Source organism: Myotis myotis, unplaced genomic scaffold, assembly GCF_014108235.1.
Source record: "Myotis myotis isolate mMyoMyo1 unplaced genomic scaffold, mMyoMyo1.p scaffold_m19_p_17, whole genome shotgun sequence".
Classification (NCBI taxonomy): Eukaryota; Metazoa; Chordata; class Mammalia; order Chiroptera; family Vespertilionidae; genus Myotis; species Myotis myotis.
Genome location: NW_023416321.1, coordinates 76,294 through 93,586, shown reverse-complemented (window position 1 = coordinate 93,586; position 17,293 = coordinate 76,294). Strand labels below are relative to the sequence as shown.

The 17,293-nt window shown below is 65.5% G+C and overlaps 1 protein-coding gene across 2 annotated transcripts; it reads right to left on the bottom strand.

Annotated features, from left to right (window-relative positions):
• Positions 1-707: 707 nt before the first annotated feature.
• NOTUM (notum, palmitoleoyl-protein carboxylesterase) lies at positions 708-9,622 on the bottom strand. Of its 2 annotated transcripts, none has more exons than XM_036342069.1 (12): positions 9,461-9,622; positions 7,348-7,676; positions 6,259-6,311; positions 6,081-6,176; positions 5,638-5,698; positions 5,392-5,450; positions 4,891-4,993; positions 3,226-3,417; positions 3,038-3,138; positions 2,392-2,539; positions 1,598-1,645; positions 708-1,358 (listed from the first exon to the last, which is right to left on the bottom strand). In XM_036342069.1, exons 2-12 carry the CDS (start codon positions 7,668-7,670, stop codon positions 1,052-1,054), a joined length of 1,491 nt encoding a protein of 496 aa, XP_036197962.1. In that variant the 5' UTR covers positions 7,671-7,676; positions 9,461-9,622; the 3' UTR covers positions 708-1,051. The 2 variants fall into 2 exon arrangements, with proteins under 2 accessions (XP_036197962.1, XP_036197963.1); XM_036342070.1 differs by lacking the exon at positions 9,461-9,622 and adding an exon at positions 8,480-8,571.
• Between the last annotated feature and the right edge of the window lie 7,671 nt (positions 9,623-17,293).

Below are 17,293 nucleotides of genomic sequence, written 5' to 3'. Positions count from 1 at the left end.
CAGAGGCTGGCAGCGGCAGGCGGGGAACGTTGGTTTCCTCTGTCACTGAAGCAAGCAAGCCTCATGTTAGCTTCAAGCTGCCTGGCTGCCGGCCGCCATCTTGGCCTGCAGTTAATTTGCATATCACCCTGATTAGACAATGGGAAGGGTAGCGGACGTACACTAATTACCATGTTTCTCTTTTATTAGATAGGATAGATAATGTTTTAATTTCATTTTTTACAAAATTAATTTCAGAGAGTAAGGGAGAGGGAGATAGAAACATCAGTAATGAGAGAGAATCATTGATTGGCTGGCTCCTGCACGCCCCCCACTGGGGATGGAGTCCTCACCCGCTGGGCTCGGTGATAATGTTTGACTGGAGACTGCCAGTGGTGACACCTTCCTGAGTGGGCAAATGCTGAGCCATGCCCGCGAGACCATCCTGTGTGAAGCCGTGCCGTGTGCACCTCGGCAGCCCAATAAACAGGAATGGCAGCTATGCCCCCTTTGAGGCCTCTGCCCTGAGCCTCGGCCGTCGGGTGAGCGGAAGGAGGGCCTCCTCAGAGAGGGTCTAGAATGGGAGGTGAGGGGGGGTGTGGGCCTCGCCCCCCCAGCCCCCTCCCTGTTCCTGGCGGAGGGGTTGGGGGGAGGTCAGTGTGGGGGGGCAGGGAGGGGTGCAAAGTGGGCCGACTGCCGTTCAAATAAACATGTCCGCAGAGAAAAGCTCTTTTGTTGTCTTTTTTAATCTCATTATTTAAAAAATATATGTTACAAAACAATATCATTCATCATATATTTCTTGCTTATTTTCCTTTTTAAAAAATTAAAGTAATAAAAAAGTCACTTTATAAAATAATACAAAAGGGCAGGAGAGCCTGGGCTGAGGGCGGGGCTGAGGGTCCAGTGCGCGGTCTCCCCACCGCAGGCGGGGGCGGGGGAGGCCGCGTCCGGGGTCCAGAGGGGCGGTGAAGGCTGCTGGGGGTGGGCGTCCGGACCCAGCTGTCCCGGGAGGGGCAGGGGGCCGGGAGGGGTGGGCCCGGGGGGGGGGGCCCGGGGGCTTGCGGGGGCCCTAACTCCCACTGCTCAGCATCCCCAGCAGCTTGCTGGGCTCCAGACCCTGCTGCTGCGCCAGGGCCTGCACGTCAAAGCCCATGTGCATGAGGAACTGGGCCACGTTCATCTCCTGCCCTGTGAGCTGGTCGCGGATGGTGGGGCACGAGGGGTTGCAGTGGGGCCAGGAGCAGCCGTCCACCAGGTGGACGGGGCAGCCCTTCAGAGGGGTTTTGCTGCCCTTGTGGCCCTCGTGGAGGCTCCTGTCCCAGCAGTGCAGCGCCCGCGGGAGTGAGGTCCCCTTCACCTGCACCTCAGTCCAGTGGCTGTGGAGAGAAACCCGGGCGGGGTCACTCGGGGGGGGAGGGGGGGCGGGGGGGCGGGGCGGGGCGAAGCAGGAGACAGTCTGCGACCACTGGGTTCCTGCCTCAGGGCCTGCCGGGTGTCTGAGTGGCTTGGGAGGCAGGCGTGCGGGCAGGGGGGTGGGAGGGGGTTGTGGGTTCAGGGCGAGAGGGAGGGGTCTGAGCCGGTCCAGGGCGAGTGGCAAGGGGCGAGGGGCACTGACCTTCGGAGGATGATCTCGTGGGAGAGGCAGGCGGGCGCGAAGCTGGCCCTGTGCCGGTGGGACAGACGCCCATGAGCAGCCGCCCCACCTCAGCCCCTTCCCCACCCGATGCCCACGGGTCGGTCACTCCCCGGGAGCCTGTCCCCTGCCGGCCTCCACCTCCTGGCTTTGCTGTGCCCGCCGGCCAGCTGCTCCTCAGCCCAGGCCGTCCCCATCCGCCCTTGTGTTCCCTGCGAACCCTCGTCCCTTCCTGCCTCCAGATCACCCATGAAGGGCCCTGGACGCAGAGGCCTGGAGGCAAATTTGCGCCTTTTTAGAGAAAATCTGGGTCTTCCCTTTGTCCAAATACATGCTGTTCTTATTTGTGTACGGATTGGTTGACCCTGAGAGGGGCGGGAGGAGAGAAAGAGACGGATGGATCTATCGTCCCACTTATTGGTGCTCTCGGTTGATGCCTGTGTGTGCGCCCCAAAGGGCATCGAACCCGCACCCTGTGTGTCAGGAGATGTTCTGACCCGCTGAGCACCTGGCCAGGGCGTGCTACTTTTCAAACAACAGGTTTCATTTTTCAAGAAGTTTCTATTCACAGTAAAACAGAGGGGACTTGCCCGGCCGGTGTGGCTCAGTGGTTGAGCATCAACCCATGAGCCAGGCGGTCATGGTTCGATGCCCAGTGGTGTCCCAGGGTCTGCGTGCACCCGCGGGCTGGTCCTCACCACGGCGGGCACCGTGGCCCCCGGAGGCCTCTGTGTGTCAGGCAAGTGGCCGCTGCCTATGGAGGGCCCGGCACTCACGCCACGTCCTTGAGCGTCTGCCGCAGCTCCCGGCCCACGTTCTGGATGTACAGCCACTGGCCCTCCTGGACCGGCTGCCCCGTGAGGTGCACGTTGTCCACGGTCAGCTGGGCCTCGTCGAACAGCCACTGCACCACGAACACAGGGCCTGGGGGGCACGGCTCAGCTGGGCCTCTCGCCGGGACTCGGCCCCCCACCCCAGGCTCCGGCCCCCTAGGTCCGGGCCAGCTGGCCTCACCTCTCAGGTGCTGGCCGCAAGCCCCCCTCAGCCCAGCTGCCCCATAGCACCCACCCTTCCTCCCAGAAATGCCTTGTTAGGCTCCCGGGATGCCCTTCTACTGAGACTTGGTGATGAGGTCCCTTTGCAGGGATCTCACTCCCACGCCCCGCAAGTGGGGCGGGGGAGGGGCAGCCTAGGCCCTGGGAGCTGACGGAGCGATCCCCGCCCCCACCTGCACCCCGTCCCGGTCTCCCCACCGGAGTGGACTCAGTGCTAAGACCAGGAGGGTCCCAGGCGAACCGGATGGGGGGGTCGCCCCGCTCCGGTCTGGGCCTGGCCGCTGGGGCCCGACTCCACGCTGGAGTCAGGAGGTGCAGGAGGTCCCCCACCCCTGGGTGCCCCGCGAGCCCCAAGCTGGGCACTCACAGCGCAGCGTCGGGTAGACCTTGTAGCCGAAGAAGCAGTTCCACTCCTCGCCCTCCTTGAACTGGCGCCGGCAGCGCTCAGGGACCACCCCGTTCCAGTACCTGGGCCACACCTGCCGGTTAGGACACCACGCCTCCCGCCCTCTGCCCGGGGCCCCGCCAGCCCGGCCGGCCGCCCTCCCCACGCACCTGATGCCCAGGCGGATGGCGTCGGTGGGCGCACAGGTGGCCGTGTCCACGCAGTCCGTGCGGTGGTACTGCTTGTTGTCCAGGAACCAGCCCGAGTCCACCAGGCCCCGCACCTGAATGGTGGGGTGGCCCAGCTCCTGCAGCTGCTCCGCCACGCGGTCCACGTTGAGCAGCACCCCCGTGCCGCCCGCGCTGCAGGGACGGGAATGGGAGGCGCTCAGCCCCCGAGCCTGCCTGGCCCCGAGCCGGCCCGGGTGGCAGGGAGCCCGACGCACCTGCACAACTGCCGCCAGTCCCTGCTCCACCCGCCCTGCTGCCTGTCCCGGAGGCTTCCAGGCCCTTCCCCGTGGGCCTTCGGGTCCTGGAGGCGGGGGAGGGGCTGGCAGGCTCCAGGCGCTGACCCAGCGCTAAGGGCAGGCTGCCCACTTCCTCCCTGTCCTCCTTCCCTTCCCCTCTCTCTCTCTCTCTCTCTCTCTCTCTCCACCTCGGTTTCCTTATCTGAAAGTAAAGAGGGCCCGGCCGGTGTGGCTCAATGGTTGAACCAGGGGATCACGGTTCCATTCCGGGTCGGGGCACATGCCTGGGTTGTGGGCTCGATCCCCAGTGGGGGGCGTGCAGAAGGCAGCCAGTCCACGATTCTCTCATCATGGAGGTTTCTCTCTCTCACTCCCTCTCCCTTCCTCTCTGACGTCAATAAAAATATAAATAAATGAATGAAGAGGCTCTTGGGCCTCAGCCCTTCACCCGTCACGCCGATGCCCCCAGGTCCCCGCACGCCGCCTGGGGCAGTGACCAGCAATGTGCTCCCTGCCCACGTGGTCCCAGCCTCGGAGAAGGTGCACGGGCTACGGCTAATGCTGACCACTCCCTCGGTCACTGCGGTCCAGGGCTCCCCTCCTCCACACCACGGGTCCAGAGCTTCCTCTATCCCAGCGGTTCTCAACCTTCCTAATGCCACGACCCTTTCATACAGCTCCTCATGTTGTGGTGACCCCCAACCATAACATTATTGTCGTTGCTACTTCATAACTGTAATGTTGCTACTGTTATGAATCGTCATGTAAATATCTGATATGCAGGATGTATTTTCATTGTTACAAATTGAACATAATTAAAGCATAGCGATTCATCACAAAAACAATCTGTAATTATAGATGTGTTTTCCGATGGTCTTAGGCAACCCCTGTGAAAGGGTCGTTCGACCCCCCAAAGGGGTCGCGACCCACAGGTTGAGAACCACTGCTCTAGACCAGTGGTAGGCAAACTCATTAGTCAACAGAGCCAAATAGCAACAGTGCAACGATTGAAATTTCTTTTGAGAGCCAAGTTTTTTAAACTTAAACTATATAGGTAGGTACATTGTTATTAACTTCATTAGGGTCCTCCTAAGGCTTAGGAAGAGCCACACTCAAGGGGCCAAGGAGCTGCATGTGGCTCTCAAGCCGCAGTTTGCCGACCATGGCTCTAGACAGTTCCCAGCTGCAGTGGATGCTTGCCCAGGGCTGCAAGGCTGGAACCCCACCTGCTCCTTTTCCAGTCCCCCCAGGCCCCAGCCAGGCCCACCTGCCCCCTCCCCCCAGGCCCCTGCCAGGCCCACCTGCCCCCTCCCCCCAGGCCCCTGCCAGGCCCACCTGCCCCCTCCCCCCAGGCCCCTGCCAGGCCCACCTGCTCCCTGCCAGCAGCAGCACCTTGGCCCCACTCAGCCCTTTGCCCAGGAGCTCCCGCACCACCTCCTGGATGATGAGGGCGCCCATGAAGGCATATTCATCTGCGGGAGAAGGGGGTGGCTTCACGTGGGGCCTGGACAGAGAGCGAGGCCTCCTACACCAGGTGGGGAGGAAGACGGTGCTGGCTGGGGGGGAGGGGGGCAGGGACGGGGGGGGGGGGGGAGGGATAGGTTCCCTGGGGTCAGGTGTGTAGGGCAGTGCTGGGGGCCCCTCCCCAGGGGCCAGCCAGGAGTGAGGGTCCCCACGGGGCCTGGCCAGCCCTGCACAAGCAGGCACCTGGGGCATGTGGGGGTGGGGTTAGAGGGAGCACAAGGCGAAGGCCTGCATCCTGGGAGCTTGCTGCTCCCTCCCTGCCTGACTGGCGGCTGGGGAGGGGGGCAGGGGGAGGGGAGGGGGGCAGGGGGAGGGCAGGGGGGCAGGGGGAGGGCAGGGGACTCACTCTTGTCCGACTTGGGTGAAGCCCCACTCCAGACATCACTGGAGCAGTAGGGGATGAAGCTGCAGGAGAGGACAGTGAGCCCTGTGCCACCACGCCCCGCCCGCCCCGCCGGCCCCTCCCGGCCCTGCAAGCCAGGCCAGGGAAGACCACCCCCAGGGAAGACCTCCCCCAGGGAAGACCTCCCCCAAGGACCCCCCAAGCAGGACCCCCAGGAGGGACCTGAGCACAGGCCCCCTCGCCCCTTACACCATGTTGGCGTTCCACCAGTGGGGGTTTTCCTCGGGCTGGGAGGACAGGATCCCGGTGCCTGTGGCAGGGGGGACAGAGTCAGCGGGCAGGTCAGGGCGTGGGGGTTCCTACTTGGTCCCCACAAGGTGGGTGGCGGGGAAGGGGGGACAGACCAGTCTCCCGGCCAGGATGCCCAGCCGGAGTGTGAGCCCTGGATGTGGCCCTCGACCGCCCCCACCTCCACCAGCTGCTTGGACCCGGGGATGACCTAGAACCCAGGGCGAGAGGGCGTGGACCCTCCCCTGGGGAGTCAGGGAAGCCGGGGGAGGGGGGGGGGGACGGACATGGCCGGCGGGGAGCTCTCGGGAGTGGAGCCAGGACCTCCACCGAGAGCCCCAGGAGCCGGCCCTGGCCCCCCCCCCCCCCCCCCCGGGCCAAGGAGGGCAGGTGGGCGCCCTGACCTGTGCGCGTGCGCGGCCAGTCCTTGGAGCTCATGAGGCGCCGCAGCGTGTTGTACCGGGAGTCGCAGTTCTCGCGGTTGAAGCAGTACCAGCCGCCTGTGGGCACCGCACGGAGCGCTCAGGCCGCGGCCGGGGACCCGGGGACCCGCCGCCCCGCCGCCCGGCTCCTGGGACGCACCTTCCAGGAAGAGCAGCCAGCGCCGACTGCCCTTGGACTCCTTCAGGTAGTAGCTGCGGGGGTGCAGGGTGCGGGGGTGCAGGGGGGGTATCAGCGCGCAGGGCCCTGGTCCTCCACCTGTCGCCGGGCGCGCGGGCCGCACGGGGGCGCCCGAGGCCGGACCCCTGCACCGCGCACCGGCGGCGCCAGGCCCAGGAGGGGGCGCCCGCGGGACAGGAAGGGCCGCGAGGGGCTGTGTGGTCCGTGGAAAATCCCCACGGCCCACCCCGCGCGGGACCGCTGGAACTCGGTGCCGGCGGCCGGTCGCAGGGGATGGGGGTGCGGTCGTCCGGACTCGGGACCCGCCGGGGGCGCGCGGTGGCACTCGGGGTGCGCAAAGGGCCCTCGCGGAGGAGAGCGCGCGGGCAGGGGGCTGAGGTGGCCGGCGGGATGCAGGGGCGAGGCGGGGTCCAGCCTCCCTGCCGAGGCCTGACCCCGCGTCCCGTTCCTCGGGCGCCGGCTGGCGGAGCGAGGGGGCTCCCCAACTCCTCCCGACCCTCGGCCTCGCATCCTTCCTTTTCTCTTTCGGGCTGTCGCTCCCTGGGTCCTTTTGCACCACCTGCTCCCCTCCCTGGTCGTCTGCTGGCTGCTCCCCCCGCCCGCAGCCCGGGCAGCAGCGGGGAGCCGACTGAGCTGAGCTGGGGTGGGGGTGGGGGTGCAGCCGGGCTCTCCCCGCCCCGCGTCGCCTCCTCCTGTTGGAGCCGAGGCCGCTCGAGGGCTGCCATCTCCCCGCCCCGGGGCCGAAGGACACAGCAGAGGGTCTGGGCACCGATGGCCGAGGGGTCAGTGCCCAGGCTGGCCCAGGACCAGGGCTCCAAGCCTGTCCCCACCCCCTCGCGGAGCCCGGCCGGCCGAGGTCAGCACCTCCCAAGCCCCATGGGCGCCCTCTCCCCGGGGGACGGGAGCTGCCACGGCCAGTGGGGAGGGTCCCGCGCAGGGACGCCTGGCATCGCAGCGGGACCGGCGGCGGCGACGGTGCAGCCGCTGGGACCAGGCAGCCTGGAGCCCCGCGGGGCCACCGGACAGGACAGTCGGGCGGAGGCGGCTTACCCGGCGGGGCTGCCGTCGTTGCAGGTCACCGACGTGTTGAGCAGGAGGTGCAGGCGCAGGTCCTCGTTGAGCTGCTGCGCGGAGCAGGGGTACAGGGACTGCGCCAGGCTCTTCACCTGCGCCATGAAGCTGTCCATGTTGCCCTCCACGGCCGTGAAGTCCAGCGGGAAGCTCTCCACGGGCGGTCCGGCCGCGGGCACCGCCTCGGCTCGCTGCGGGGGCGGCTGCTGGCCGCGGCGCCGCCAGGTCTTCCTGCCCTCGCCGCCCCCGGCCCCCTGCAGCAGGCCCAGCAGCAGCAGGAGCGCGCGCGCCCCTCGGCCCATGGCCACCTGCGGGGAGCGCACGGCGTGAGCGGCGGCGGGGGTGGGGGGGCGCCGGGCCGGGGGCGTCGGGGCTGCGGGGCGCCGGCCGCGCCGGCTGCCTCGCCCGGCTCCTCGCGCTGGGCCTGGCCGGGGCGGCGCGGGGGTCGGCGTCGAGGCTCTGTGGCCGGACGCCGTGGCCTGGGCAGCTCGGGCTCCGCGCGCAGCCGGCCGAGGGCAGCGCAGGGTCTACTGCGCTGGCTCCCGCCCGCGCCAATGAGCGGCGGGGGCCGAGCCTGGGCGTAGTTTGCGGGGGCCGCGGCCGCCCGGGTGCCCGCGCGTTAGATGTGCCGCCGCCACCGCCCGGGCTCGGTGGAGGGGGAGGGGACCGCGCTCGCTCTCTTCTTGGCGGAGGCATCGCCTTTTCTTCCCAAACCGCAAGCCTGACGGAGGGGCCTGGACTACCCCGCCGCGGCCGCCGGAGGCGCTCCCGGCTCGACTCCGTGGGGGGCAGCGCGCCCCGCGGCCCGGCGGCTCCATTGCCGGGGCCAGCCCGGCGCCGCTGCCTCCACCCCGGGGCGGCGGGTGTGAGTGCGGCGAGGGGGGCGGCGGGGAAGGAGTGGGGCTTCTCTGAGCCCCCCCGAGGGGGGCGGAAAAGGAGGGGGGACTCCGCTCAGCGGCCCGCGCCCGACGGGCCGAGGGCGCAGGATGAGCGCCCTCACCTGAGCCCCTGGGGTCCGCTCACCCCGCTGCCCAGGCCCGGGGTGTAGCCCGAGGGCACCCGCACCCCGGCCCACGACCCCACCCCGAGCGACCCGGAGACCCCGGCTCACCGGCCCCGCGCCCTGGCTCCTCGGGTCGCTCGCCTGCACCCCGCCCGCTGGCGCGCCCGCCCCGGCGACCGCCCTCTGGAGCTGGCGCGGGGCCGCCCAGACTTTTATCCAGCGGGGCCCCCGGGATCAAAGCGACGGCGGACACGGGGCTCCGCGTCTGGGGCCGTCAGCGCCGCGCCGAGGCCTCCGGGAGGAGCGGACAGGTGTGGCCCGAGGCCGGGCGCCCCAGGCGACGTGCGGGAGGGACCGGGAGCCCTTACTCGGCGCCGGGGAGGATTCGCCCTGCCCGGCTCCGGGCGGCACAGATTCTGGGCGGCCCGCGGAGGCGCTGGGACCAGAGGGGGCGCTGCCATCCGCCGAGGTCCTGGGTCGCCCCGTGCGCCCTGGCTGCGCGCTCCGGCCCGGGACCCACCGACCTCCCGCCGCGCCTGCGCGGGGTGGGGGCGAGGATCGAGGAGCGGCCGCTGGGTCTCAGCCCAGGGACCTCCGCCCACCCTGGTACCTGCCACCGCCTCACCTTCCCAGCGCCCGCACGTGGCACCGAGGAGGGTCCTCGTCAGGAGCCCAGAGGAGGCGGGGCGGGTGTTTACCTCGGAGTCGCTCCCCTTTGGGCAGGGAGACCAGAGAAAGCGAAGCATTTGTTCATCCTCCGCACCCGCAGAGCGCCCACCGCCGGCAGACCCCTGCCCCTTCCCTCCGGCCTGCGCCCGGGGGTGTCACAAGACTAGACCCTCTCTCAGGCAGGAAGCAGGGCCCTGGCCGGTGTGGCCCAGTGAATAGAGAGAAGGCCTGTGTACCAAAGGGTCCCGGGTCCTGGGTTCGATTCCGGTCAAGGGTCCAGGGCTCCTGCAGGGGGCAACCAATCAATCTCACGTTGATGTTTCTCTGTCTTTCCCTCTCTCGTCTACTCTCTCTGAAAATCAATGGAAAATACCCTCAGGTGAGGATTGGGAAAAAAAAAAAGACAGGAGACAGTCTTACCTTTGGGGATGGAAGCTGGACCAGCGCAGGCCTTCCTGGGCCCCTCCTGAGGCCAGGCGGGCACGGGCGGGCTGGGTCCCCTGGACGGCACCGGGTCCCTCTGGAGCAGGAGGTGGGAGGCAGCCGGGCTGTGGCAGCAGCTGGCCTGGCCCTGCCTTTGTAGTCGCCCTGCGTGCAGGGCCCCTTTGGCCCCGAGCACTGAGTGATGAGCTGAGATTAGGAAGTTACAACACCCACCCTGCACACACCCAGCGGGCAGGGCTGTGAGCCTGTTGGGGGCGTGAGGTGCTGTGTTGTGAAGCCTCCGTGCTTGAGGCTGCCGTGCCCTGGGGGTCAGCCGGAGGGAGGCCCTCCCCACAGGCACTTGGGGCAGCTGCGTCCATTTTCCTGATGAGGGAACTGAGGCTCCCAGAAGCTGACCTAAGTGCTGAGGCTGAGTTCCATTCCCTCGGAAATGCACACTGCCCCCCACCCCCCCATCCGTTCTCAGGCCAGTGCCCCGGCCGGCTGTGCTTGGGACTGACCTGAGGCAGTAACTTCAAACCCAGGCCCCCCTGGAGGGGTCTCCCCACCCCTTCGGACCCAGGCACCAGGGAGAACCTGCTGGGAGCCGGCGATGCCAAGGCCCTGGCCGGGGAAGGCTGCTCCCAGCAGATGGCCGGGCTGCGGAGGGCTGTCCTGGACACGGACCTGGCTCTGAGCCACTTCCTGGCCAGCAGATCCTGGACGAGGCCGGTGACCTCTCTCTGTGCCTCCATTTCCGCTTCTTTAAAGTGGGGCAGTGCTGCCCCCCCCCCCCCCGCCCCGTCAGAGGGCCCTGTGGGATTAGGGGAGCCCATGCGTGAAAGTGCCCAGCCCGGCCCGGCAGGACGGCGGCGGCGACTGCCAGCGACATTCCGGGGCCAGGGAAGAGCACGCGGATTCTATTCCCTGGCGTTCGCTGTAATGCGATTTAGCCTGCACATTGGATCCAAATGAGTTCCTGTTTGGGTTGACTCAAGACTACTAGTAGCAGCCCCGCCGGCTGGCTCGGGCTGCGCGTCGGGCTAGGAACCAGGAGGTCAGGGTTGGATTTCCCGGTCAGGGCACAGGCCCGGGTTGCGGGCTCCATCCCCAGAGTGGGGTGTGCAGGAGGCAGCCGGTCCATGACTCTCATCATTGATGTTTTTCTCTCTTTCCCTCTCCCTCTCTGAAGTCAATAAAAATACATTTAAATACAAGCAAACAAACAAAAAACGCAGTCCACCACAGGGTCAGACCAGGGATGGCTGGCAGGATGGACACAGGCCAGCAGGATGGCAGGTGACCGGGGAGGGGGGTGGTGGAGCTCGGGCAACCCTCCTGGGAAGTGGGACATACTCCGTGCCCCACTGCTCATTAGACACATGTCTGCGGGCTGCACGTGGGGGACTCTGTGGCCCAATTGCTGCCCCCGGGGCCTGGCTCTGCCCCCGCCGGGCCTGAGGCTGGGGCTCTGAGCACGCTTCCTCCCCCGTCCCTGCCTCACAGGGTCGCGGGAGCATGGAGTGAGGCAGGATGGGCAGGGGCAGGGAGCAGGCGCTGAAGGATGTTTTTACTCTTGGACGGATGCTGGCCATCCCTCGGGGAACAAGGGGGACGAGGTCCCTGGCACTCAGGGCTGGTGGAATGTCTGGGGGGCAGACACTCAGCCTGGGGGACGAGGAGCAGGAACAATGTCCCAGGGTGCCGTGCGGCAGGGGTCCAGTGGACCCCGGACACAGGATGCTGGACGTGGGACCCGGCCTTCTCTGTCCAGACCCCTCCCTGACGGCCCATCCAGGTGGCCTCCAAGTCGTTCCCGCCTCTCTGCTTCCCGGTTCCCCTTAGGTGGGTGCCAGGTGCCTCTGGCTGAGCTTCTGCCCTGTGCGTGCCCAGCTGCAAGGGAGCCTGGGGAAACGAGAGCTCAGAGGGGACCTGCCTCCGTAGGAGGGGCAGCCTGGGCCTCGGACTAGAGTGCGGGGCTGCTCCTCAGGGGAAGAAGCCGAGGGGGAGGGAGCCCGGGTCCCCGGCGAGCACAGAGGTAACCCACGGAGTGCGGGCCTCCTGACACTTGCCCGATTCCCCGGAAGAGGGTGCCAGAGATGGACCATTTCAGGAACCAAGAGCTAGGGCTCGAGTGGGGGCCGACGCGGGGCCCAGGGTGGCCCGGGGGGTTCTGGGGGAGAGGGAGGAGGGTGTGGAGGGTGGTCAGTGCACAGGGGGCCCACCTGGAACCCGGCTCCGACTCCGACAGACCCATCCCTGGCCTTCAGAGCATCGTGATGTCCAGCAGCTCCAGACCCAAGGTCCTGGACGGGACGGGCCTGCCCCCTGCCACAGGGCCGGCTCCCTCCTGGGCCCCGGGAGCGCCCTAAGCCCCAGGGCAGGCGGCTCTGTGCTCCAGCTGCTGCGGGTTGTCTGGGCCCCAGCTGTTGCCTCTGCCTCTGCCGCCCGCCTCGCACAGCCACCTGGGCGGCTCTGAGCCCCAGCTGCTGCCGCAAAAGAGGGCAGGGGAGGGGGCGGCCACCCCGGGAGGCACACCCCAGGGAGGCACCTCTCCCTTGCCAGCCAGCCGAGAGCCCAGCTCCAGCTCCAGCTCCGAGCCAGGAGGGGCCTCAAGGTCAGACTTGCCATCACAGGGTTGGCACCCCCTTTGTTCCCCAGAGCCCCCCTCAGTAGGATCCCCTCGGCCTCGTGGCCCGGACCTTGGTGAGCAAAGTCCCTCACCTGGAGCCGCCCAGGGCGGGGAGCTGGGGCCACTGGGTCGGCTCCTCGGCCTAATGCAGGGGGGTGGCCTGTCCTGGGGACCTGATGGCTGTTTACAGGCCTGGCATGAGCAGCCTGGGCCCACCTGGCAGCAGGGACCACACACACCCCTTGCCTGGAGGCTGAGGGCACCTGGGAGTCAGCGCCCCAGGGCTGTGGGGAGAAGCTGAGTCCTATGCCGGGCCGGCCCGGCTCAGGGGCTGAGCGTCCACCTAGGAACCAGGAGGTCAGGGTTCATTCCCGGTCGGGGCACAGGCCCGGGCTGTGGGCTCCATCCCCAGTGGGGGGTGCAGGAGGCAGCCGGTCATGACTCTCTCTCATCATGGATGTTTCTCTCTCCCCCTCCCTTCCTCTCTGACATCAATAAAAAGTAGTTAAAAAATAAATAATGATAAAAAGAAGCGGAGTCCTAGATGCTGCAGTCACTCTGCTGTGACCCCCCCCCAGCCAGGGCACAGAGGGCCGGGGGTGAGTTTTTTGGCCTCATGCTCACCCCCTGGGGGCCCTAGACCTCACTAGTTAATAGGCAGGACCGGCCCTGCTCTCAGCACCCCTGCCCACCCCGCCCTCCCCATCCCCAAGCTGCAGGGTCCTCCTGCCGCCAACCTGAGGTCCCCCCCCCCCCCCCCCCCCGCCCCGGGACTGGCCACATTGCCGAGCTGGGAGGAGCGGCTGGGGACAGGAGGGCCTTCCTGCACGTGGAGGGGAGGGGCCTCTGGGGTGTCCTGGGGCATCCCCAGGTGCCAGATGTGCTTGCTGGTCACGCACAGGTGAGGAAGGGGAAGGGCGCGGGAAGGTCGGTGGCCCGCCCGGGGGGCTGTGTCAGCGCCTCCTCAGCTCCCAGCTGCTGGCTCGGCTGCCGCCTAACGAGCTCCAGGCCGGCTGGTCCCCATCTGTGCGGCGGCTGGTCCCCAGCGCCCGCTGCAGCGGCTGCCGGCCAGCGTGGCCAGCCCGCCATGTGACCTTCGGCCCACCCTCCCTCCCGCCCTGTGATCCGCACGTGGCCTCTGGGGAGGCAGAACCGAACCCTCAGATCTGCCCCTGGGAACCTGTCAGCGCCAGCGACTTCAAAGGGGGCGGCAGGCCGCGGGGCGCGGATGCTGCTCTTAAAGGGCCACGCCACGTTGTAATTCAAAGCAGACCCTGGGAACAGCTGTCAGCTCTCCCCGGGAGGAGGGAGGGAGGTGGCCGTCCGGCCGGCCCTCCAGGCCCCGCTGCCTTCGGAGCGGCTCACAGGGCGGGCGGCGACTGTGCTGAGCCCGAGCGTCCCCCTGGGTGTCGCCGTCCACTCGGAGGAGGAGGACACGCGTGCTGAGCAGGGGCCTCGGTCCGGGGCGGTGGTGGCTCTGCCCTCGGTTGGGGTAACAACTTGGACACTCATTTCGTGAGATCAGCCCTGTGGCCTCCCGCCCGGCCGGGGTGGCTTGGTGGGTTGGAGTGTCGCTGGTCCATCCAGTGCAACCTCAGGCGGCCGGTTCCATTCCCCGTCAGGGCACAGACCCAGGTTTCAGGTTCGCTCCCTGGGGGGGCCCGTGCAGGAGGCGGCCGATCGATGTTTCCCAACTTTAACAATCGTGTGATCTCGCCCCGGCCAGTGCGGCTCAATGGATAGAGCGCCAGGCTTGATTCCGGTCAAGGGCACAGGCCTGTGTTGCAGGCTCGATTCCCAGTAGGGGGCGTGCAGGAGGCAGCTGATCAAAGATTCTCTTTCATCATTGGTGTTTTTATCTCTCCCTCTCCCTTCCTCTCTGAAATCAATCAAAATATATGATATAAAAAAAGACAGTGGTTGAATAGTGACAATTTCATACAATTCGGCAAATAGAGATCTGGGATGAGGGCAGAGGAGGAGGAGGCATGGCTGGGGGTGAGGTATTCGGTGCTTTCAGGAGGTAGCTCTGTCCCCTGCCAGGACCTGGGAAGCAGTGACACCCCAGCAGCTTTGAGCCGGCTCCGCTCCAGGCAGTGGCTGCTCAGTCCCGCTCCCCTAACGGGTGGAGGGCTCTCCTGGGAAACCCCGGGTTCGGGCGGCGCCGGGAATGTCCTGGGTGAGCCGGCCTTTACTGCTGGGGTATCTGTGCATTTAAGATAACAAACCCCTGAAATGTCAGAGCAGTTTCCCACCCCAGAGACCTCAGGGCCCCCCTGCCCCCCCCGCCCTGGGGCGTGAGGCTACACAACCCAACCAGCAGCCCTCCTCATTGTCCGTCCCCGGTAGCATCTCCTGTGATGTGAATGGTGAGTGCTGTGCCCCGCAGGGTAAGAGTTTGACTCAGACTCATAAAAACTCTCTTCTGGGACAACGGAGCGGGAGGAGCGGGGAGAAGGGGGGGCGGGGGGTAGCTGGGAGTGCGGATGGCCGCGAGCTTCCCAGTGTGCAGGGGCCTGGAGGTTGGATGGGAGCAGGCCTTGCTCTTCGGAAACACACGGAAATGCTTCCTGGCCACGGCTCACATGTCTGTTCCCTCAGACGGTTCAGGACAACAGGACACGCACGTGGAGCCAGAGACGGCGGAGCAGGTCCGGCTCACACGGGCAGCCCGGGTCCGTCTGAGGCGCACGGAGGGGCTCCTGGCTGCTCCTGAGCCTTTCTTCCAAGTTTGAAATAATATACAAACACCGCCCCCAGTCCTGGCCGGTGTTGCTCAGTGGGTGGAGCGTTGGCCTACAGACTGGAGCGTCCCAGGTTTGATTTGGGTCAAGGGCACAGGCCCGGGTTGTGGGCTGGATCCCCAGTGGGGGGCGTGCAGGAGGCAGCCGATCAATGATTCTCTCTCATCACTGATGTTTCTCTCTCTCTCTCCCTTCCTCTCTGAAATCAATAAAAATATTTTTTAAAAATACCCCCCCCCCCGAAAAAAAAAAAAGGAGTTCAGGAACCAGCTCGAAGGGGGCTGGGCTCACTGGCTGAATTTGGATCCATTGGAGCATCAAAAAGAATAATTGTATGGAAAAAGAATCCATGAATTCATATTCATATTTAAGAATTTTTAAAAATATTTTTTATTGATTTCAGAGAAGAAGGGTGAGGGTGAGGGAGAGAGAGAGAGAGAGAAACATCAATGATGAGAGAGAACCATTGATCGGCTGCCTCCTGCACGGCCCCCACTGGGGATTGAGTCCTCAAATCAGGCCTGTGCCCTGGCTGGGAATCGAACGGTGACCTCCTGGTTCATAGGGCAACACTCAGCCCCTGAGCCACGCCAGTGAGTCAATACTTACGTATTTTTTTAAAAGGAGGGGGAAGCATTTATTTCTCTTTTAAAAAAAATTGAATGTATTGGGGTGACATTGGTTAATAAACTTACACCGGTTTCAGGTGCACAGCCCTGTACGACATTATCCGTGTATCAGTGTTTCTTGACCCCCGACCCCCACCCCCCGCCAATGGCTCTTGAATGCAGGGGCAACGATAAAACCGGAAAGTCCCAATTTTGCAGTCACGGGGTTAATGATGGGCTCAGGCCAGGATCCTCGCTGATGAGCCTGTGGGAAATGGTTCCTGGGGAAGCGTCGTGTTTATGGCTTACTTCCTCTCCAGGGGCCCTGGGCTCTGGGGGAAGCTGGCAAAGCCGATGTTTAGACTAAACGTCCCCACCAGCCGGACAGACGGGTGCCCGGGCCTGCTGTGGGCTGCCATCTGTGCCGCATCACCACTCCCAGCATTAACCCGGGCACCGGCCTGGGGCGCGCCCGTCCCGGGGGATTTGGAGAGAAACAGGCCTGCCAGCGTTGTGAGAAATTAACAGACCTGAGACGGACGGAGTGATGACCGCCCAACCCCTGGGACGCCCAGTGCCGAAGGACCCTTGGGGACCAGGGGCCCTGCAGTGTGGGCTGCGTGGTGGATAGCGCCCTCGTCCCGTGCCTGGCTGGTTGTTGGGTTCGGGGACAGGTTGTGATCGTGTAGAAGGTCCTGCTGTTAGGAGGCGCCGAGCTGTGCGGGGGCGGGAGGCTGCCTGGGCCTCTCAGACTCCCAGCAGAAGCCTGCTATGCAAACAGACATGGGGGAGCGGCAGACGTGACAGGATGTTGGAAGCCAGTGCGTCTCCGTGGAGGGCAGAGATGGGGTGGCGTGTTGGGGCCCATCCTATTAGGTTTTAGCTCGCGTATGGGTGTTACGGCCTCATTGAAATTCTTATTTCGATGATTGTCCACCTGGTCACAGGCGGAGTGACACCTGTGCACATTGTCCACTGCCCGCAAAACGGCAACATTGGGCAACACGCAGCATCATCTCACAGCCGGGATGGTGATGGGGGTCCCGGGTTCGAGGGCACTCGTCGCGTGCTGGGCTGGACACAGTGTTCTCTCGGGCGGGTGGGTGGGTGTGTCAGACCCCGAGGAGACCCCTGGCATGCCTTCCCAGAGCCATGCCTGCTTCCTGCCCTCCCCTGCCCCCCACTAATCTCGGGCAACCCCCGATTGGCCCTGATTCCATAGACCTCGGCGAGTGGAATGGTGGAACGGTGTGGGACGCCGCAGCCTTGGGGACGGCTCTCCCCTGGGCACTCTCCCGGGGGGCTGTGCCATGCTGCTCCTCTGGCCGGGGGCACGCTGTTCAGCTGGATGGCTGGACCACAGGCTGTTTACTCACTCACATGCACATCTGGGCTTATTTCACTTTGGGGCTGTTACAGATAGAGCAGCTATGAACATGGATGTAGAGCTTGTCTTAAAAACTTTTTTGTAATGTTTGTGAGTTTAGAGAGAGAGGAAGGGAGAGGGATAGAGAGAGAAACATCGATTGGCACGCGCCCTACTGGGGATGGAGCCCGCAACCCGGGCCTGTGCCCTGAGCGAGAATGGAACTATGACCTCTTGGTTCATGGGTTGACGCCCGACCTCTGAGCCACGGCCGCTGGGCTTTTTTTTTTTTTTTGGTAAGATATCAGATTTGGAAAGAAACACGTGAGCCGCACAAGCACCCAGGTAGATGGCGAAGATGCCCTCTGCCCCCTCAGTCACCTCCGTGGCTCCGCCGTGGTCAGTCCTGGAATCCGTCAGCTGAAGCCTGGCATGTGGCCCTGAGCACAGGCACCGGGTTGCAGGAGGGGATGGGGCAGG

Coding starts and splice junctions, on each gene's coding strand:
- NOTUM (XM_036342069.1), bottom strand. CDS start 7,670: ATGGGCCGAGGGGCGCGCGCGCTCCTGCTGCTGCTGGGCCTGCTGCAG. Junction 4,994..5,391: donor TTCACCCAAGTCGGACAAGA/GTGAGTCCCCTG, acceptor CTTCTCCCGCAG/ATGAATATGCCTTCATGGGC. Junction 2,540..3,037: donor GGTCTACCCGACGCTGCGCT/GTGAGTGCCCAG, acceptor CGTGCCCCCCAG/GCCCTGTGTTCGTGGTGCAG.